The sequence below is a fragment of the Prenolepis imparis genome, unplaced genomic scaffold, assembly GCF_030444845.1.
Source record: "Prenolepis imparis isolate NDT839.2.m4 unplaced genomic scaffold, iyPreImpa1.0 SCAF_13, whole genome shotgun sequence".
In the NCBI taxonomy this organism is placed as follows: Eukaryota; Metazoa; Arthropoda; class Insecta; order Hymenoptera; family Formicidae; genus Prenolepis; species Prenolepis imparis.
The window spans coordinates 7165833-7189661 of NW_028141171.1; the positions used below are offsets into that span (position 1 = coordinate 7165833).

At 40.0% G+C, this 23829-nt stretch overlaps 1 protein-coding gene across 2 annotated transcripts in view; it reads right to left on the reverse strand.

The window, feature by feature from the left end:
• The window catches only part of LOC145944390 (uncharacterized), a 54264-nt gene that overhangs the window by 21801 nt on the left and 8634 nt on the right, over positions 1 to 23829 (reverse strand). The window contains exon 6 of one of the 2 annotated variants that reach the window (XM_083052686.1): positions 16434 to 16558. In XM_083052686.1, coding sequence (XP_082908812.1) covers positions 16490 to 16558 — 69 coding nt within the window. In that variant the 3' untranslated portion in view covers positions 16434 to 16489. Of the gene's footprint in view, positions 1 to 16433; positions 18785 to 23829 lie in introns of those variants that run through there. The other variant, XM_083052685.1, reaches the window with a different exon arrangement.

Sequence of the window (23829 nt, forward strand, 5' to 3'; positions counted from 1 at the left end):
CTGGTATTTCCCAGTTCTGACGAGTTGCGTTTCGAGATCCTGAGAGCGTGCCCGATGAAAGCGGCGATAAGAGAAATTAGGTCCTTCGTGGCTGCTATTAAATATAATTATGTACGCTAATTATGAACGCATCGTAAATGTACCCCCGAGAGAGAAAGAGAGATAGGGAGAGAGAGAGAGAGAGAGAGAATAAAGTAAAATCGCCATCTCTGCTATCGCAAACGCGCCGCTTGCTCACGTCAGCAACGTAAATTACGCGCTATTGTTAATCACTATATTCGTGGAACACGGTATTTACTCCAAATTCGCGCGTGATTGCGTCCGGCGAAAACACGGCGAATTAAACGATGTCAGTATCGGTGGAAAATGGTCAACGTTGCGTCACTTTCGCAAATTCAATTTGTACGCGCGCGACATAATACACCGTTGAATTGCCCCTCGCGATCGGTCACGCATCGGACGTGACGTCGATTGATTGCGTTCTCTCCGTTTTGCGGTCCTCTTTTTCCCCCTAGTGGTTCGCTTTTAGATTTATAGCGCGTCGCAAGAAAGAAGAGAGGGATAAAAAATCGCTCGAGATTTACCAGCGGTAATAGAGGGCTATGATGACGGACATTAACCGAAGAATGATGCGTGACGGAAGATCGACGGTTATTCCATCGAAAATCGACGGATAATCCTTAACGCGCTAGATAGTAATTGATTTCGGTCCGCCGTTTGACTCGGGCAAACACTCGTCGAATTTCATTTCACGTGCGAAGCCAAAGCTGGCCGCTAAAAAGAGGGCCGCTGACAAGAGGGCACCCGAAGAAAGAGTGAGTGGATTCTGCTAAAGATCGTGACGTGCGGAGAGTACTTGAGAATTGTTCGTTCTTTGGCGTACGTCGACGACGTTCTTTTAAAAATGTTCTTATCTCTACGGCGGGAAATAAATGCGGGCGAAACGAGATGAGTCTCATCCCGTGTCGAGTTTTATTACGAATCGTAAAGAAATACTTGTTGCTGCCGCTTATGACACAGAGCGATACAGCAGTTATTATAATATTTTTAATTTAATTTAATGTATTGGTGTACTATATATTTTAGTGTATAAAATTCATGTATGAGGGTTGGTGTACCGTGTCAGTGATGATGTCTGGCTGTGTGTTGCTGTTGGTGTCAGGCATATCGGATGGTGTGTTTCGTTCGAGTTGCTGTATCTTTGTATGACTTAAGTTGCACTGATTTCTCGTTACCTCGTTCATGTAGGACACCTCTGACAGTGGGATATAGAAGTAGCCCAGAAAACGGTCCCACAAGAATCCTTTACACCATACTTCCACCACGAGTCCAGCATTCATGTCATTCGTTTCACTGCGTAACAAAACAAAGTTCCATTAATTTCAACGAGGTCACAAAGAGAATTATTACGCTGTGAAATAAAGAAGAATGCTTTTTGTAACCTTTATATATAGTGTAGATTATATTTCGTTCGAAATTTAACAACCGAGAATTTGCTGGCGTCAAATACCGAAAATCGCTCGAGCGAGCCAAGATCAAGAACAATGTATCTTTACGTAGAATGGTAAAACGGTCGGCATTGAAAACAGCGAGACAATCTCTTTTAATCCGCGAGTCAATTTTACGTCATTTTAAGAATCTTTTTCTTCTTCTGATAACCATTTAATAACTCGTTGGAAAAGAAAAATCAAGAATCATAATGGATCGAAGATCTCATCTCAAACAAGGAAAGACTTTGTCAAACTGAAGGTTAATAATGCCGTATTATGAAAAGGAAGCACGTTTCTTCCTACGTAATTTTTATCGGAAATTTTTACGACTATCAGGCTTCGCTCGAAAAATTCGCGACCGGTCGGCGAGATTGATTTCGTCCGCGTCGAGTTAGAGTTCCTATTAAATAAGACCGTGATTAGTCTCATATTCCGTTAGATGCGCACAAATTACTGGCTGTCCTAGATATTTTAGTACCGGTGCGCACGCGATAGTTTGCGATGTTTCCGAAGAATGCAGCGTCATAGTAACCGTATGAGAATTTTTAAATTGAAACACATTTAACTTGATAAAATGTGTTTCATATAAGTTCTCTCTCATGCTCTACATTTTTGCGTTTAACGAACGTCTAGGTGAGATTAATTATCGATAACTTACAAGAGGAAATCTTGTTCCCAGCATGGATTGGCCCCTTTCACAGTGACTGTCGTTGACTTTACATTTTGTAGCTTCAAAGTTACGTAGGAGTTGAACTGCTCCGCTGGAATTTGGAACGTTCAATAATATATGTTTTAGCCACCTAGTTTATAATACAACGCGAATTTTGCTACTCACAACACACACACACATACGAGCGAAATATATATTATTAAATTCATTCATTATACGAAAACCATATGTCACTAAAGGTGCATTTTTTATCGTTTATAATAAAATTACAACAATGAAACAGACAAATTACGTTTCGACAAAATTTTATTTTAACTTTAATCCTTTGTAAGCGTGCAATATTAACGTACGGGGTTGTTTCGTTCGTGATTTAAGAACAATGTTTGCGATGGCATCTTCACGGGGTTTATGTGTCCGAGAATGAAGGGACGGGGAAGAACTGTATTATCAAGTTGGAATAAGTTCCGCCCACTGCATCTACTGTGCATGCTCTCAGCTGCACGCCTTCAATAAGTCGCGCAAAAAGCTACCGGAGCGAGGTTTTACGATCCGCGACACAATGTTTCGGGCACGGTAGTGCGTCACCCTCGACATTTTACTTTACGAGCCACGAAATTGTCTCGGAGCGACCGGCGAAATATGTTCAAGGGTCGCGTTCCACGCCTGACTTCAGGGTGGCATCCACACGCCGAGCTCAACTCGGAGAACTCTATTAATAAAAAATTAGACGCGACATAAATAGAGCTTAGCGAACCGTGAAAATAACAGCGCAGCCTCTCTTGACCTGAGAAATTACCAGATATGGAACAAATCGAATCGTCGTACGTGCATGATAAAAATAAGAATTTTCGGCGATATATACCCGTATCTTTTTTTATAAACGAAAGACACAAAAGATTATTGTAAATGCCAAAAACTTACGATCAGTTTCGATGAAGCCAAGTTTGTTCGTGATAAAGAGAGAGAGTTGTTTGCAATATGAATGCACAATCGGCGCATTGAATAAATAAATTTATAAAACTGCATGCTTTTAAAACGTTCGCGATGCAAGTGTGGACGTTATCGTTGCCTCAATCTTGCAACATTGCGTGGAATAATGGTCTTTATATGTCCATTCCGTACAATGGCATACATGTGACGCGCGTGGTTGGATATTAAAAAAGTACAATGTAAACGCAAAAGCGCGGAGGCTGTCAAGGTTACGCGCTCGTCATCGTAGAAAATATTGAATAATATTGCGGCATTAATCGACTACGCGTATAAAGTAAATTTAATAGATTTATGATACAAATTTAAAAAATCACCCTTTAACAGACTATTAATATCGTTAATTTATTTTTTTCCTACTGAAATAATTTATAAAATTTATAGTAGGAGAGAAAGAAACACGTACAAAGTATTATCTTAAATTTATATATACACGCGATAAATTTTTCGAAAAAGATCTTTTATATCTTGGTGCGGAAAAATTATTTCGGTATAAGCAAAATGTCACGACATTCTGCTTGAGGTATCACATAATCTGAAACTTGGAACTATTCCAATCGCGCGGGGTGCAATAAATTGTTCGCGGATTTTAGAAGCGAAGCGTGAGTAAGAGCTTTGATTTTTCGCGCCTCGTCTCAATCCCAATTTGGAGTACGCGATTATGCACGCGATAAAATATTTCGCTCGTATATATATGAGTTTGAGAGCAATCGGGGAAACAAATCGACTGAACAGATAAATCCTGAAGTTTTCCACCTTCATAAGACGTAACATTCCTCATTTTTTTGCCACATAATACGAACCATCTTCGCAGATGAATCGCGCCTTCTTCACTGTAACAGAGAAAACAAAGGAGGGATTACAGATTGTAAGTCTTGAAAAAAATTACGAAAAACAATATATACATCTACATTCGCCTTTAAGCAACCTGAGCTTAATCTTACAATTAATATAGGATCTGTAAAACACTTAATAGTAAACTGCTATAATCAGCAAAGATTTATCTTTAATTAGCTCGTTTCCGCGAGCTGTTTGTTGTGCACGCTTGTATTAGCAATCAATTATATCAACATTGTACCTATTTATCGGCACTTTAGCGTGAATTATCGGGCTATATAATTACCTGGATCATACCCCCTCGATTAGAGTTTAATAAGATTCAAATATGTATATAAAAGTCGAACGATGTGAAATCATTCACGCTCACGAATAATTATCGTTGATGCACATCGCGCGCGTATCAAACTTTCAAATTGAAGTTTCACAGAGAAGACAATTTAACTCGCGTATGGTATATATACATATACCTTCGTCTCGCGTGTGATACATATTCTCCGCTCCGTGCATTCTCTATCGACTTTTTCGTCAATTATTTATAAACGTCTCATCCTGCAAACACATTACGGATTTACGTAACGCGAATACGTAAACCGAGTCGAGTATCACGGTATGCAATCGGAAAGAGTTTGACAGTTCCCGGTTTTTAATAAAAACCGTTTAACGAATAGGTCACGGAAGAACCTTGACTAGAAGAACGTACGTACGCGAATACAAGTGGAGCGCAGCTCCGTCGTTATATCAGCAGCGATTTAAAGCAATGACCTGTGCTAATAAATGTCAGGTAGTCTATGTACCAGGGAGCCTGCGCGAGTAACTGCCCTTAGGATTAATCCTGGCACCGCCAGGAGAGACGGCAGTGTCCACAGTGCATGTGTAACGAATGATTGGGGGATGAGAGAGGGGAAAGGGTGGTTCAATGCAATGATGATAAAGCGGGTCAGCCGTGTATCCGCAGGTCACAGTTCATAGAGAACTTTTTCTTCGCTCCGACAGGACAAGGATATTTTTGCCGCTCGACACAGACGCGCCTTTCTATTTTGTGCGCGCTTATATCGCGCGCGATTAATTAAGAGAGAAAAAGAGAGGGAGAGAGAGAGGGTCTGCGGCTGCAGGAATATTCTCGTCGCCGAGATATAAAATTGTCAGCCACAGGAATGAATTAACGCTGATGTCACGCAAACAGGAGGGAACCCTACGGTCGACCTATAATGCCGAGAGTAGTGAATCGACTATTACATCCGCTTCTGTTAACCGAGAGATCGAGTGCGGTTGCCTTACACATTGACAATCTCTCCCTTTCATCCCTTTCGTCTCTTTCTCTCTCTTTCTTCGCCGCTTTCTAAATAAACTCCTTGACGAATTAAATGCTGCCTCGCTTACTTAAAAATATTAATTGGACTACACCTGGCCAGTCGATTGAAATCCGATATGCGGTGTGAAAATCCGTATAGGGGGGAAACGCCGATATTAAATCGACTTTAAGGACGTTTCAATAAAGCGCGAATGGCGACGCATACGTACACTATATCGAGCACACCATATCGATACTTGATAATTGCATTAATTTCGACGAAACGCGAGTGTATTTCTAACACTCGGTCACATCCGGCGGATGTCTACGACATCGCTGCAAACTGTCACGCTGTTAACGGTGCAAGACGCCGGCGGCGTACAGAAAATGTGCATCGGTTTAAAGTAAAACAAAGGGTCGTATCAAAGCTATATTGCGCGAAATTGATAGCTCGGGGCGCCGATGATATACGTAACGGTAGATGTACGAGGATCCTCTTTTCTATGTGTATATTATATGTATATGTGTGTATGTGCAAGCGCGCGTAGGCAGATGCACGGCGAAAGAAAAGTGAAACACAATGACGTCAGCTTTAACGCTTCAGTTGCGATCTTTTACCTTCGAACAACTCGAGACAATGGACGTCCGGCATATGAATACCGTGCCAAGACCGTGGTATCGTTGTGTCACACACGTGCGCGCGCGTCCGTACTCTCATGAAACTCACCCTCTTCTGGAGTACTCTCTCCCTAGGTGTACGTGCACAAATGCGTCTTTGTGTAGCGCGTACACGTGCGGAGGACAGGCGCACATATAAGTGACACGACGCTTACTTTTCATCCTACGGCAGTTTCCTTCGGTGACGACGTCGCTGCGCCGTGAAAACGGATGCAGAACGATCGGCGACAGACTTGACAGGGGGAGGGAGGGTAAACGGGGTGGAAAAGCCGGTTGCGCGAGCGTTATATGTGTTGCGCTCTGTTATTTATAGGGAGATATTAAAGACAATATTTACGCGGCACACGTAAATGCGATATGTTATCGCGCCTTATCAAGGTATCGCGTAGATTCTCTCCAAGAGATGACCAGCATATATCTCACTCTCTTAAAGCCAATCCGTTATATCCTGCATGATATCCCAGTATAAATGAGTCTGCCGACGATCCTTCGGTCGATCCTTATATCTCCACTCTCTTTATCCCCGTTCTATGACATACTTAGCCGTGGCGTTTGTGGAAAAAAAAAAGATATTCTTAAAATATTTTTCTTGACCAAAAATATTTTCAAGATATTTCTTAGGGAATATTCGCTCTTGAGACACACACTCACTCTCTCTCTCTCTCGAAGCAATATTCTCGCTTCGTGGGAAAATCCTCGCTCCTTTGAGAAAGATTGGCTTTACTTCTTTATCGATTATTATTTCGTTATAAATTATTAGGTCGATTTAAATAGATTTATAAGCGTTATGTAAGAAAATTGAAGGAATACTCGGAATCTGATAGATTTTTTATCGTGTCTGCTCGTGTATTATGCTCGTACTCGTTTAACTAGGTATCTCGCATCCTTCGTGTGCGTTTGCGCGAAGTGCAATCGATGTAACGGGTATATAATGGGTCGCGATTGTACCTCAAAATATATGCACCTACGCTTAGTTATGTCTTCAATTAATCATTTTTTTTGCGACACGTCGTAATGGGTTCGCTTCTGAATGTATAATTAAAGATCGCAGGAAGAGCAAAAAAAACTTTTAGATACGAACGGAGTAGAACGGTGCTGTAAAATCGATTAAACCCTGCGAGTCTCTATCCAGATTGAAGGTAAGTGCGCAGCTGGCGCAAATGCGAGGTCTCTTAATGAAGCAAATAAAAAGGTATTTCGAAATTCTACAAAATCGCTTAACGCAGACAGGTAGTCTAATAAACTCCATCGGATCCTTTTAAGTAGGATTTTGAAAAAAAATATTTTTTCACAATATATTCCACTGTATATATAGTAAATCAAAACGTTCGCGCATTTATACATGAAATATCGTATGCGTCATCATATATCGTCAACATATGAATCACCGCGCCAATTCCGCGTCGCGGTCCACGAATTATCGATTATACATTTTCGATAAAAGTCAGAGGCGCGAGATACATATATAGGAATGGGACTTTATCGAGTATTTTAAGAGGAAGAAAGAATGATCATCACCATAAATCAGATTCGAAAGCGATCCTCGATGTTTCCGGACGTCGTCCGAATACGCGAGGGTGATAAGATAAACCATGCACGTGATTATCACGCAACACACACGGATTTGCTAGAATATCCCAATGTCGCGAACATGTGGTGAACATTAGCAAATGCAATAAATTTCGGAGAAAAACTATCGCCGATTCAATCTCAACTATGTAAAGTCATTTAACCTTTAGTTCCGCAAACACATAAATGCCAGAACAAAATACTCCTTTTCTCTCTCCGTTGAAAAGATAAAAGTTTTAAATTAACTCGTAGAAGTTAATGTTGGGCGTTTCGTCAGCACTTTTGGGGAACAAAGATAACGTAGAAGAATAGTTTCTAAATAAAATATCGTTGTTTCCGTAAACTGCAATATAATGCAAATCTGAAGAGCGATTTTCGTTTCCAAAATTACGAGATACTATATTTTCTTCAAAGTCGATTGAATTCGTACTTAAGATCTCTTATCTTTTTTTCATTTAAGAATGCTCTAAGAATGTGTTCTTAAGAGATCGATAAGAGGTAATCAAATGACACAATCGACAAAATTACAAGTTTACGAATATAAAATTCTAATTTCTAATATAACAATGCAGGAAATTAAAATCAACATCGACTGAATATTTATCTTATCTTATCTCATAAATATTTTGTATTATCTTGCGTGCATGAATATAAACTTCCTAGATGCTTTCCTATTATATAATGAGCGAATTCAAAGTTATTCAAAGCATTAAATAAGCACTGCATTTTTTTAAACTGATTATACGCCTTTGTGGATTAATTAATGTAAGTTTATTCTAGTTACCGCGATGAGAATCTGCAAAAAAAGATAAGAATGTAATAAATGCTCCAATATTTATGCTAAAGGAAATGTGTGCGATGTTATCACGATGATGTAACTTTTTTTTTCTCTATACTCTAGAGTCTTGAGAATTACGACGTAGCCGCTCGAGATGTAATTAACAGATTACCCGTTGGCGGACTTCAAACTAACGTAAATCTCCTACCGATAAATCTGAAGCTTCTGTCAGATTACTATTTCGCTAAGTCGGCGTGTACATAGAACACTACATCTCTCTCTACACGCTCGGATTTGATATATTTACTGTGGAACTCTACACATCAGAATAATTTATAGATAGTTTGCGCAAAGAAGAGAATTCACTTAACAACTTCGCGCGCATCTTCATTACTTGTACTTCATTATACTTGTAACGAGAATATCTATATCAATATCTCAATATCTATATAATTCGTCCGACTTATTCCCGCAGCTTATAATCCCGGTAAGAACAGATCATTCGCGTTAATGATTTATATTCCGCGGCGCATTAACCCTGCGGAGGGGCCGATGTACATCAGGCGGCGGCTTTGGCGAAGTTTGGCCTCGCGTCCAATAATTCCTTCGATAATATTGTTTTCGCGCATAATTAACTCCGTGAGCAGCGGGCGTGGCATCGATATGCACTTCCCTCTGTGTAGAGGGTCCTCCTCTCTGTCACGAAATTTTCGTCAGACGAAGCCATTCCCAGTAATATCGATAATCGACACGACGACGGGGGATGCGACCGAAAATGCGCACCACACAGGACGAAAGTTATTGCAGGAGATGAGACGAGGAGATGGGGATCTTCTCTGCCCTGACGTCAGGGAACGAGAGACGGTGGCCTCACCACCATCCGCCGGGACGAATTGTTAATAATACCCGAGCTGTGTGAATTGCACTCGCGCGGAAGCGACAGGCGGAAAGTTTCTGTCGCTGACCGGATTATGACATTTATACGATGCCCCGGTATTAATGCAGCAACGCGGCCTGCATATTATATAAAATACGCAACAATCTGTTTACTACTACTACCGATTCTCATCGTCAATAAAATCGGCTTAGCGGCGGAGTTTCCTATCAACGGTTCGTCGATGCGGCGCATCGCGCGCGGATTTTCCGACAGTCTTTTATCGGAAAATAAAAAAAAATAAAGAGGATTGGGAAAACTGCGTGTCCTACGACTCAAACTCTGCTCGATAGTCCGGGCTATTGCATTTTCCCCCATCCCCGCGATAGGGTTCAAGGACCCCTATTTATTATGACGCGAAGCCAGTATCCCTTAGATAGCTTCACGAACTCCCGGTGGAAACTCCGGGGTATTGGATTCCGATCTCCTCTATACGTAAAATGTACTAGTTATACAATGACGAACGATAGAAAATGGAGATGGATTGCATCGAGTAAAATCGAGTGCATTCATATGTGATGATTAATGAGCTGTATAAGAATTTGGATCAGAGTTACGGATAATTTTCAGAAGACGAGAGTTTCCAATTAATATAAAAGCACTTATAAAATAATATTTTAAATAATAATATGATAAATAATATAAATGATAATCTCTTTTTTTTAAAGATGATTTCTTTTCAAAAATTGTTTGTAAAGACTGCAATGTTAATTAACACGATCATCCTGCCTCAAAAATGCGCTCGCAATAATAACATCTCTTCGTATAATAATGATATATAGTAATAATATTTTATAATAATATTTTTGAGTATTATTAAAGTATTTATATAACATTAATGTAACAAGAATTATGTCAGTAACTCGTAAATACCATCGACACCATTATTTCGTAGCGTAAATTCTTCGGTTAAGTCCTGCATCGAGTTTCGAAGTTTCCTACACTAGCCATCGCTCTTACTCGTAGCAATAAACGCTTGTTTGAAACATCTATTCTTGCGATCAATTCTGGTATATCGGCGTCGCTGTACACAAAGTGCCCGGCAGCTATCTGCAGAGAGCCGATCAAAGCGTTTCAAAAGTTCATTCCGGCCGAGTCCACACCGTCCTTCGGACGGAAAGCATCGGAATATTCGTCGTCGAAGATATGGCGAGTCGTCGCAACCTCGTTATTGCAACCTTTATAATGCCCCCTTAAAAGTTCTTCACACCCTCTTTCGTCCTTCGCTCAACACGAAGAACAAGTTGCAGCGAGCGCAAACTTAAAAGCTCCAAAGGCTCGGTTATTATGAAGGAAAGGGGCTTTCGAGAGCATCGCCCGAGAATGTTGGTCATCGGAGCGAGGCACAGAATACACACAAGCCGATAACCTTTTAACACATCGCAAAATTTTTCGTTCGATAAACGAAAGCCTCCACCGGCTCGGAAAAGTGGCTCTCGTTTATCGAGGTACGAGAAACGCGAGCAAAAAGTAGCTCGTTGTTTTTCACCACCTATAGTCGATGTGGCTTCACGCAGAATATGGCATTTATACGATGAAAATTTCCACTCGATCAGAAATTTACAACTATTTACAACGAGCTCGTTACTTCTCCTTCGTTTGAAAAAATAGCTGCTAAAGGAAAAAAAAATGAAACAAATGTTCTGTTTTATCGCGAAAATATAGCGACTAACTCTTACAAAGAGAAATTAATGGCTTATTCATGTAAATATAAATTCGGTTAATTGCTCCAAGTTTCAACATCGATAGATCGTTAACATTACAGCGTGCAAAGTGACTTTGCTTTGGTGTTCGCAGTCTCAAGCGATGGCCAAGTTTCAGCGGTTACTGTACTTCGTTCTACTTGAAATACCGACACAATAAAGAAAATTTTTGCTCCGAGCAAGTTACATTTCTTACGCCGTGTATCCTATTTTCCTCGTGAGAATGCTTAGAAATTGATACTAACACCCCCTTCTTATAGTCCATATATAGAATCATATTACATATATAATTTATAAAAGTTCCTTGATGCATGAACGATGGTCATTCTTTTCTTACTTTAAAAGTATCTATCTATACAGAAAAAGATACATAGCAGTTGTTATACTATACATGCAAACATTCGTGTTACATGGTGTATGAACGGAAATAAGTAAAATATTTTAGGAGATGCTGATCTCTCCGAGGAAAAGCTCGGAGAATCTCGTTTCCGAACGTGGATAAGATCAACCCTTCGTTTACGAATGGCAACGGGGATGGTTTCCGTGTCTGATAACGTCTGATTCCTCCTTCTCTTCTCCTCGGGAAAACTACACGGACGCATATATACGAAGAACAGATGCACACGTGTGCAACTTAAAGTGCGCTGGACTACCGCAAAATCGTCCACCGAAAATTCTCATTCAAGAAGATCGAAGGGGCGAGGTAATGCAACGTAACGCGGATAGTCATTTTCACCGTTTTCGGAATCAGTATTCCACGGAAATTTTTCTCCGATGAAAATTTTTACCCCGCGCGAACACACAACTGTCTTCCATACATACAAGGTATATTATTATTCACACATATATATATATATATATATTTTCTTACGTACTTGAATTTATAATTTATAAAGATTCAGAGAAGAGCTATTTATAGAATGTGATAAAAATCTAGGACCAAAAAATTCCTACGTTATTTGTAAAAGGTACTAAAAAAGTTATTTTAAGAAAAGTCACACTCAGCTCTCTCAAAAATTACCGTATAATAAATTAATAAAACCGGTTTTTATTATTTTCGCATTCCGTAAATCGAAATAATCGCAGTTGTGGAAATACCAATATTATATGAAATAATGTCGAGGAAAAAACTTTGTGCGAGACAAGCGATACGTGCCAAAGCGTGATTTCTTTCGGATCTTTATATTTCTATAGAAAGAAATTCCGCTTCTTCAAACAGCAGCGCGATTTTGCAGCAGCGACAACGCGCGAAAATAAATGTCCGCACGGTCGTTAACGCGGACGGAACGGATTGCCGTCGTTATTGCGAGCGTTTCATCTCCATTAACGATGACACATTTCCGGCGTCATGACGATGAAAGCGCGAATATATGTATGTAGCCCTATGCGAACGCGAGCGAATGAGCGAACGACAAGAGAACGATAGAAAGAAAGTAGGTCTCTGTCAGAAACGTCCGCCATTGAAAGTGTTATATTTTCGCTGACGGGAAAAATACTAGGAAGAAATTTACAATGACAATGCCGTGCGCACGTGCGAGAAAATCATCTCGCTAAAGAAAATCCTCTCGAATTTCGGATACATTTTTTACAATGCACGCGCGACGATCTCGAATTAGTCTTGTTATTGCAGACAAATACGTCCGAGCTTTTCTTTCCGCTTTGTTTTCTCTCCTTCTCTTCAGATCACGAGGGACGCAGAAGCGAGCCGTAATATTTCGAATGGCAAGCTCTTTAAAAAAATCAAGAAGACACATGCAAAAAATGGGAACTGATTGCTGGCGGTAGTGCAAAGACGATCATAAGTATAAAGAGAGTCTGAGTGGATTGAGCTTGAGGAGCGAAAGAGTTTCCTTTTCATGTAATGGTACTCTTCAATCACTTCTTACTCCTTGCAGACTTCCACTTGCTTTTACGCTATCGCTTCTTACCCCATGCTATGTCATTGTAGTTTTTACGACGACGCTTTTTCTCTTACGTGTATTATGAAAATGTTCCCGGAATTTTTCTTTTCCCAAAGAGAATTTACATTCCTATCAACATATTTACATGGTTGAAGTGCGCACATATATATGTATGTCTCTTTTAAATTATTATACAAATATTTTAGAAATGTCTACACACACACACGTATCTCGACCCGCGAATACTCGAGGTTCGCATTTATCCTCGAGAGGTAATTTCGGAACGCGGAAAGAATCGTTTTAATCAAACCGCTGGGTGAGGATCTAAATCTGAAATTAAGGAGAGAGATAAATCTCAACCGTATGCAAAAGCGTAAAGTTCACTTTAATCAGAGCCACGGCGCGGCTCGAGTTGCCGATTCGCGGGTTGATCGCGACTTCCGCGTGCAAATTGCCGCCTTCTTCTTAACGATACGTCTCGCTCAGAGTACTTTGTAATTCGCCCTACGTCCCACGAGTGTAGAAGCACGAAGAAACTAACGAATATCAAATCGCCAGGGTAACAACAGCGTCAGGTTTTCCCCAGGCTTAACACGAGTCCCTCGACTCGCAGACAGGGGAAAATTCAAGTTGGTTCAGCCGTGTAGTATATAATGCGGAAGATTTACATAGGTCGTACCACCTGGTAGATACATCGCTGCTCGTCGTTTACCCGAAGAGCAGGGTGAGAGAGAGAGAGAGAGAGAGAGAGAGAGAGAGAGAGAGAGAGAGAGAGAGAGAGAGAGAGAGAGAGAGAGAGAGATAGAGACGAGGGTGAATCGCGCGTGGTAGTTTTGCTTGATAGTGGCGAGCCGCGGAAGACGAAGACAGAGGACGAAAGAGGCGGTGGTGGATAGCAGAGAAAAGGGGGTGAAGAAGGAAACGGGACGGCAAAAAAGCTGCGCTAGGAACGCGATGGCGGGCGGCGAGTGGGGTCGAACCGAGCGGTGGCTGAAGGAGGGAATGACCCCGCGTACACCGGGGTCAACCGTTGCACTATGCTCTCCGTGTCTCATAGTCATGGACGATCCTCGCGTTTGCTCGCTCGCTTTGATATACGGGACCAGGTACACCTGGCGTGTATGTACACGAACGCGGCCTGGAAGAAACCTACCACCTGAACCTACCACAGTCGGATATTGCCTCTGTCCCTTACCCTACTGTCGCGTGTACGCGCCGTACGTATGCGCACAAGTCGTCGACTTGCTGATGATATTTATGACCACACGCGGGATGAACTTGCTGATGGAGAGATAGCGAGAGACTGCAGCGACCAACATTATTTCTCGTTATTGTCAACCGATATATTTTTAGGTTGTCTCCCTCTCTCCCACCAGTCTTCTCGTCTAGACGGTGTCGACTATTTCTCCCGCATACTTTGTTTATATGTGAAATGTGTGAGAAAAAGTAGAAACTCGAGAGTGTATCTTTTCATCCAGATTTCATGCGTGAACAAGTATGTGAAAGCTTGCGGAATGTAATATCAGAAAGGATAGGTATCACGATGTCGTTTCGCATGTCATGTTTTAGATCTGCCGGAAATATATATCAAGCGAGAGAGCATCTGAGAGCTTATCGCGCGACGTTATAATAAAGTATCGATTTACATATCGACATTCCTTAAAACCGACAACATATTACTATCATTAATATTTAGAAAAAAAAATGCAAAAAAAAATTTGACAATTGTTAACGCTCTTAAACGTTAATGTCTCAGAAATTAGAAATCATCAAGATATCGGGAAATTGTAATTTTAAAAAAATTGGACGAAAATAATTCTAACATTAAAAAATGCAAGGACGATATAAATAAAAATGTGCGAAATTTCCACGTATATATATCCGGATGGTCCTTTCGCGGACGCTGAATTATGTCACAATGTCAAGTCAGATCATAATATCGCGCGGGCGTCTACTCACGGAACAGTGAGCATTCGCATCCGAGAAATCGCTTTATGCACGATCATATTTCTTGGCCAGCCGCATCTTATATTTTTCGTTTAGAACAGCAGATATATAGAGGCATTAAGTCATGACGGATATAACCGTCCTGCATCCATCACAAAATCAAGTTACAGTTACGAGAATATATACTATCGCAACATTTCGATATCGATTCCAGGTACGTCCGCATTCAGCAGTTGTGTGTATATGTGTGTCGCGAAACGCAAGACGCTGTATAAATCACGCTTCTAAGTCGATAATCGAGCGAGACGCACACGAGACAATGAGAACGGGAGATATACGATAAGTGTAAAAGCAGTCGATCGATTTGCAGTGCAGTCGCGTTGTCGTGCTGTTAGATTATAATCCAGCAACAGGAGCAGCTGTTACTGCAATGCATTGTAATTTCTCTACGGTATAGCTGAAAATTGAGTGCATCGCCGTCTCGTCCGGTGATATGGTGCAGCAGCGATGGGAAATGTAAATGAGAATTTCTTTTTCTTTTCGTGATACTAATGCCCGTCACATGGCGGCACGCCACCGCAGACCGCCTATCCAATTAACGCAATTAGCGATTTCATTAGCACTAATTACATCACGCGTCTAGTATCTCGCCCCCCTCTAACGCGTCTATCCTCAGCGGGATGCAACAATGATTGATACCGCGCGCGGAAGTTGTCCGGAGTTTCTCTCTTCTTTTTTTTTTCCTCGCGGCACGCAAATCCGGAAAAGGCCTGGAAATCCTCTTTAAACTTTTCCAACACAAAAAGAAAGTTTTTATCTCTCCGCCGAAAACCTAGTAAAGAAGTCGGAACGGTTTTGAGCCAGCCGCCGTGTTTTTCTTTTTTGTACGAGAATTTAATAATCCTATATCGCTCATTTTGTCGCTCCGGAATGTGAGATTTTTTAATTTCACAAATTTCACGCGCCGTTACTCTTAATCGCAGTCTGCATTCTCAAGAGTCTCGGCACTTATTTAATTCTTTTTTATGAATTAAATGTTACTCTTTCAAAATAGAGTTGTTTAAAAAGAAAGAAAATTAATTTTCAAAAGAATAGAGTATTTCCGAGTCAAAAATATTCTTCTATTTTCAATCTCGGTTTTGAATCTAACATCTACTTTAATATTTTAAATTGTTAGCTCGCTTTCTTTTGAAACTATACATATTTAATTTGTAGTTTTGTCGAAAGCTCTTCTTCTAAGCCACTAAATAGGAAACTTTGTTTGCAGCCTATTTGAGATACAAAATAAAAATTCAATTTTTATATAAAAAAAATAAAAAATAAAGTTTAAGGAAAATATCATAAATTATAAACGTGAGAAAATTGAGATTGAAAGTAATAGGTAAAAATTCGACTCGGATTTGTACTAATAGCTGATAAATCTAAAATTATAATAATAATCCCCGAAGGGGATCTAAATTTAGAAGGCTTAAAATGGGAAAAAGATTAAAATGATTTAATGAGGCTCAAGTTGTTTCGTTTCAACTATAGATCGAGTGGCAAATATTTCATTCATTAATTTCGATAATTATATGTACATGTTGTTTTATGGAGAGTTTGATAAATCATTCAATCAGAGAAAAGCAGTACAAGAAAGACCACTCACCCGTTACGCTGAGCAGCGACATGGTCGGAGGATCCTCGATTAGTCAATCTCTCGGCTCAATCTCTCGAGTTGTCCTTAATCGGCCGAACGGTGCACCAGATGAAGAGATCCGTACCAGAGCGATGCTGCGATGAAAAAAACGCCGGTTCGTAGACTTATACACTTTTTTTCGTATACGATATGCAGGCTATTACGCGCCGCATATATACCTAATATACTAATAAACCTCTTTTTCTTTCTCCCTCTTTCTTTTTTTCTCTCACTCTCTTTTTCCTCCCTATCTCTCTGTTTCTGTTCACTGTGCGCCTCTATCACGTACGAAATACGAACGCGGGATACGTGTGTGCATGCATATACATATATATATATAATGTATGTGTGTGTGTGTGTGTGTATATATATATATATATATATATAATACGCGCGTGTCAAGTGGTCGCGATGTATGCGCTGGTTACACACGAATTGAAAGCTTGCGGTAAGCTCAACACGGCGACCCGTTTTTTCCGCTATTTTTCTTCCTCTCTGTCTCTCTCTCTCTGTATTTTCGTTAACTTATTGTTGTACACAAAGCAATTGTAAAATTTTGTTTACAGTCTGTCACACAGGTTAACCGCTATACGATCATGACGAAGTGTTCGTCCGTATACCTTATCGCGTTTACACGGCTTATCTGGATCGACGGGCGACCTGGCTCCTTCTCTCCGTTCCTCTCCTATACCCCGATCCACCCCCTTCCTGCCCACTCCCACTGTGTGTACACTGGCCGATGACCGTACGTGACACGAGTTCCTACGTGCTCGTTTGTAACACTGTTTTCTCTCTGTATATACCGGCGCGATGACGATCGATCGGCGCGGAGATAGAGAAAAAATGACTGTAATACACGTTATATTATTACCGATTGACTCGGTATCGGTTCGTTTACCGAGTCGCGAAAGATGGATTATTTCGCGGATTATCGTTCGCACCTCGCCGCATTAATAATCATCATCATCGCACTACATGTCATGGTGCGTATCGTCGAGTACTCGGCGAGTAGTAGTAGCGAGGCACTTGGTCACGCGCAACAACGCAGTCCATTCTGGCGATTGAGAAGAAGGCGATCGTCACTGTTCGCTATCACCGATGCCTCGCTATTGTCCGCTATATTCAGCTGCGTCTTCGGGATTCCCGCTCGTACCAGATTATCGTCCTCGTCGTCGACGTGCAACGCGGCTACGTTATCGCAATAATGACACTGGCAATAATAGCGGTAATGATAATAGTAGTAGTATGGCAGCGCCAACGCGATTACTCTGCAGCTGCTGCTGATCCTGATGTCGTTCCCGTGATGACGTACCGCGCGACGACCGCGATCCCGAGACAACATCGCCGAGAGAGCGTCGTCGCTACCCAGGACCGTCCTCGTTGATCGTCGCCGTTGTCCGTCAACCTTGTGGTAAATTCGGCCGAGGGTTTCTCGCTTCAGGAGGAGCGCCCACCGTGCCGCCGTCGTCGTCGTCGTCGTCGTCACCGTCGTCGCCGCCGCCGTCACCGCGCTTCTCGTTATTATCATAGTAGCGAGGGCTGCAGGGGATGTGCCGTCGCGCGTCTCTCGTGCTTGTCAGGGGAACGTGCACCACCAACGACGCCAGGCACGTCGTCGCCGTCGCTCCGAGGCGCGACCGGTCACGCGCATTTCACCACGGTACCGCGAAGGAACGCCAGGCCGAAAGACAGAGAGAGGACGAAGAGAGCAGAATGACAGAAGGGAGCAAAAACAAAAAGGGACAGGTGAAATAAGCGGAAAGAAAAACGGGGATGACCGCGCTCGGACGAATTTGGAGCGAAAGATGGGTAAAGAGAGAGAGAGAAAGAGAAAGAGAGAGAAGAAGGAAAGGGAGGAGAAGGGGGATGAAGGGGCCGAAGATCGGAAGAAGCACGCGGCACCGCGTAAGAACTCTCGGAGATTATACCCGCGTACCCCGAACGCACAATATAGTATCCGTACACCGCTTCCTCTCTCCTCTCTTTCCCTCTCTCTCTTTCTTTCTCTCGCTCCGGGCACCGCTCGCTCTTCACACCGCTTCCGCGTCGATCGCGGTCGCGTAACCCGCACGCTGCACTTCTTCGTTATAGAGGGACAGTAACGTGCGACATAGCGTTACCGGAAAGCAGGAACCGTGTCTCACCCGCGTAACGGAAGCGCGGTGCCGCGGTCGCGTGCGATCCGCCGCTCGATCTGCCGTAGCCGCCGCGTTAATCTGTTGAAACGTTGTTGCGAACGTACGCGGACTGCTCGACATCGAGCACTGTGCGAACGGAGACGCCTCCGACACGCCGCCGCCATCTTGCTACGTCAAAGGGATGATATAGCGCCGGCGCCGGTAAAGGGGATGATAAAGCCGGCCAGACCCGAGCAAAGTCGGAACCACCCGATTGTCGTTCCGGCGAGACCGCCGAGACGACCTACCCCCCTCACTTCACGGGTGCAAGCCGCTCACGCCGGTTCTCTCTCTGCGATATATCCCTCTCCGCCATCGGAGCTTCGAGGCTCCTCTCTCCAGAGCTATCTTTCTCGACGATGCGTTCGCCTCGTTCCGGGAGTGCAACGTCTTCGAAAATCGTTGCAGACTATGGAGACCCCGGTCCCCGCGATAATTCGGATTTCGAGGGGTTGGAAATACCGCGCCCCTTCTCTTTTCATTTGCACGGTACTTTGTAACGAGAATTGCTTTCGCACGATCAAAAATATTCATCAAGAATATTCAATTCGGTATTTTTCTAATGTGAAAAGATTGAATATTAAAGTTACGATCGATTTCAAAGCTTGCAGATTACGCTTTGTACCTATGCAACTTGAATGATCCTAATTAAAGATGTTATTCGAGGTCTTCGCCTGAGTTTCCGGAGCGAATGCACGTCGCGGGATTCGTTTTCACACGATTGCAACCGAGAAAGGGAAAGAGGAGATTAATCTCATTGTAGATGCCTAAGCCTGATAACTGTCTACACCGCCATTCGTGATTACTTTACGAGGCGATGGCAATCTCTCTCGTTCTCTCTCTTTCTTTCTTTTTTTCTCTCTCTTTCTCCCTCTCTCTAGTTATTTCGAATAAATGCTATCCCGTCGCTATCATGAAGTAGCTATAAAAAGATACTAAAATTGCCGCCGGCACGATTCAATTTATGTGCTCGAATGAACGAAAAGTTGCTTTCGATTCCGTATAATACATAATGCAAATACATGTGGCAAATAAAATTTTATTCTCCAAATAACACGCGAAATATATAAATAGAATATATCGCGCAAACGTCTAAGCTTTCCCGATATTACCAATTCGAGATACTCCGAGCATTGGTATTACGGATGGAAAATCGGTTCTCATTAGGATGCATGTGCAAACTGTTTCCTCGTTAGCGTGATAAAGGGTCGTAAATGCGGGGTTGAACGAGCCGAGGGACACGCAACGTCTAGTATCCAGAGTCTCTGTAAATGCCGCCGTGGAATAAGGTTACACCGATCGGCCGATATCGGTATCATCGAGATAAGGAATTTTGCATGTTGTCAAATAAAGATATTTAATTTGTTCTTTAATTAATTTCGCCATCTCTATTTCCTTTTAGTCAGCGTGACAGATTCGTGAAACTTCTTCAGAGAACTTCGCTATATACGCCCGACAACTTTACGCGGGTAATGCGCCGCGCCGGCAAGTAGTTATGTCGCGCTTTACGCCGAGCCTTAACAAGTAGTAAATCACGTTCGCGCGAGACGCGTGAGCAGTCAGTCGCGTCGCTGACTCGTACTACTGAGAAAGCGATCGGAACTCGCGCTCTGCGATGTTCGCATGTGCGTAAATATCGCGTCACATACAAAATAACAAACACGTGCTTTCCGTGAAATATAAAGTCCATTTATACATTTAAGAATTAAAAAAATCCGTCGAGAGATAACGAGATTATTAAAAAAGAATAAAGATCACGAAATTAATTAAAGATCGAATTAAACATCGTTATATTTTATTCAGATAAAAAAAGTAGTTAAAGAATCATTAAGAAAAATATGTAAAATATATATGAAAAAATTGAAAATCTTTACAATAATAAAAAAAGTAATCATGTATATTTAATTGTGTTTAATTTTTCAGAGATGTGTTATTGAATTAGTAAAAAATGTCTGATTTCTTTAAAAGTCACTTTCTAAAAAAAATTATGACATATTATTCAAAATATATAATTATTTTAAATTTTATAACATATTCTTATTTTAAAAATTAATTAACGTTATAATCAACTGATTTTTGTCAGAAAATATTAATAAAACGTTAATTTGCTAATTAAATTTTAAAATAATATGTTATAAAATATAAAATAGTAATATGTTGTAAATAATATGTTATAATACCTTATTCTTGATTAATATTTTTTGACAAAAATCAGCTGATAACTGTCAAAAATATTATAACATATTATTTAAAACATGTTATTATTTTAATTTTTGTAACATATTATTTTAAAAATTAATTAACAAATTAACGATTTAATCAGCTGATTTAAAAAAATATTAATAAAACGTTAATTTGCTAATTAAATTTTAAAATAATAATATGTTATAAAAATTAAGATAATGATATGTTTTAAATAATATTTCATAATTCTTTGAACTCGATTAATATTTTTGACAGATATCAACTGATTTCTGTCATAAAATATTAATCGCAGATAAGGCATTATAACATATTATTTACAACATATCACTATTTTACATTTTGTAACATATTATTATTTTAAAATTTAATTAGCAAATTAACGCTATATTAATATTTTTTGACAAAAATCAGCTGATTAAAGCGTTAATTTGCTAATTAATGTTTAAAATAAGAATATGTTATAAAATTTAAAATAGTAATATGTTTTAATAATATGTCATAATTCTTTAAACGCGATTAATATTTTTGACAGTTATCAGCTGATTTCTGTCAAAAAAATATTCGAGTTTAAAGTATTATACCTTATAACATATTATTTGTAACATTATTATTTTAATTTTTGTAACATTTTTATTTTAAAATTTAATTAGAAAATTAACACTTTAATCAGCTGATTTCTTTCAAAAAATATTAACCAAGTTTAAACAAACTTTATATAAAAATATCATTCTTTTACACATAAAATCAAGAAATGACGCGCTCGTAGCCCGCGCTTGTATTGTTCTAGTATTAAAAAAATCTGATGTTATATAATACATAAATATATACACACATATATAAATATATATAAACGTTTTGCATCATAATTTAAGATATGCAAGAAATGAAAAGAAAAATGAAGAAAATCGATTCAATGATTCTCTTGCGTGTATGTGCGAAACTATTTCCGTCTATTTCAGGCATAAAGTACGACTTCGACGCGTAGACTATTGAGCAATTAACTAGGACCTAATGCCATTAGGAATTGATTATATTAACATGTGCTGACAATCAACAGATTCTAAATACGGAAAACTTTGTGTAGCACGAGATATCTACGTTGTTTATTTCGATCTAATCGCTCTGTTAAAACGACATTATAGTTAGGTAGAGCGGTACCATCTAAATAGTTTTTCATAATTATCCATAATTATCAATAAGAAATGCATTCGCGCATGATAGCAGAGCAATGTTCTCTTCAGACATCAAGGCATGCGCTATACTGTCATACGTTGATATAAGCTTTTTATTCCGCGAGAGAATACAAACAATGGCTGTTATGTCACAAATAGGGTATAACAAGAGCCGGAAAAGAGCGCTTTAAAAATATCGTTGTCATTCGTTTCATTTCGTTCTCACAATGCATTTTACTGACTCAAATATCTTATACTATGTCTATAACTACATGCAGACATGTAATAATGCCGATAATGATTAACCACGCGTGGCTGGAGATTATAGTCTTCTTCGTATAAATAGTTCTGATATTATGTATTAAAATTGATATCGCAATTTCTATTTTTCATCATCGCTACTAAGAGCTACTTTCGAGAAATACTGTTGTATTACTAAGATTATTTGCCTCTTTTATCACACGTCTGTGCTGGTCGTCCCCTTTTTTATTTAATATTGTACACACTTGGTAATATTAGCTATAAATCGTAATGTCGACATTCAACTCAAGATTGAATTGCGAGCTTGTTAAATAGCAGCAATTTTACTTTCACCTTTATGATTGATACAATTGGTGTAGTGTAGGAAATCGCAAAAGGGACGAACGGCGTTACACGTAAAGAAGCGCGAGGATGAACTATTCATAGAAAAAAAAAAAAAAGAAGAAAAGCACAAAACATCCGCTTTGGAAGCATTTTAACTTGGGGATTACGGACTGGCGCGCTTCAAATATTGTCGACTCGATTCCGGTCGTGAAAGAGAATGACGGAAGAAGGAAAGGCGTGGTGAATAAGAGAGAAGTCAGGATAGAGAGACTCGAGACTGCGTACAATGCATAAAACTAAACGTGTGGAGCGTGAATGTGATATTCGCGATATGTATGCACGAGTAGTCACAACTCAGCACGTATATACCTATACGAAACATTTATCAGACGGTTGTATACGTGGCATTTACTAGCTCATGCGTTTTGCCGATATCGTCGAAGCTGACTATTTTGTGAAATCGATACAATTATTTTGCGATAATATGGGATCCGATTTACGTCATGAGTTATTTACATGAATTATATGTAATTGAAAGCTCTTATAAAAGACTTATAAGAGCTTTCCAATTATCTTTCTAAAGACGTTTCAGTCAATATACGTCAAAGTGTGTTTCATGCAAAATCTAGCTGTCTCTTATATATTAATCGATATAATTATAAATAGCATATAATTTTAAAAGCTCGTAACTCATTAAAATTTACGAGAACGTACAAGCACTTACAATTTATTTTTGAAGCATTTATATTCAAACTGATATATATGGAATCTATATGGAGAATAAAAAATATAAAATAATTTAATAAATATTTATTGTAGAAATATAAGTTAGTGTCGCTGAAGATTTTGTAAAAATACATTTTATCCCCTTAAACCCTCTATCAATATTTATAAAAAAAATATGATCTTATATTTCTTTCTCTCAATTTTCTATAAATATATCAGTTGGGACAAGAAATTCGTATCACATCTGAGTGTGTTCTCTTGTTAGATTCAAAACCAATACAAAAAGTTTTGGCAAAATATAACGAAAAATATTTCCAACGAGAAAGGGGAAAAAGGGGAGAGAAAGAGAGAGAGAGAGAGAGAGGGAGAAAGAGAGACGCTTTTGATTGAGATTGACATTTTCTACGGAAAACATTTAAATAATGTAACAATACACTTTTTATGCAAACGATTGATCGCTGCAAAATGTGTCAGTGATTGTAACCGTATTGATCAGCCGAC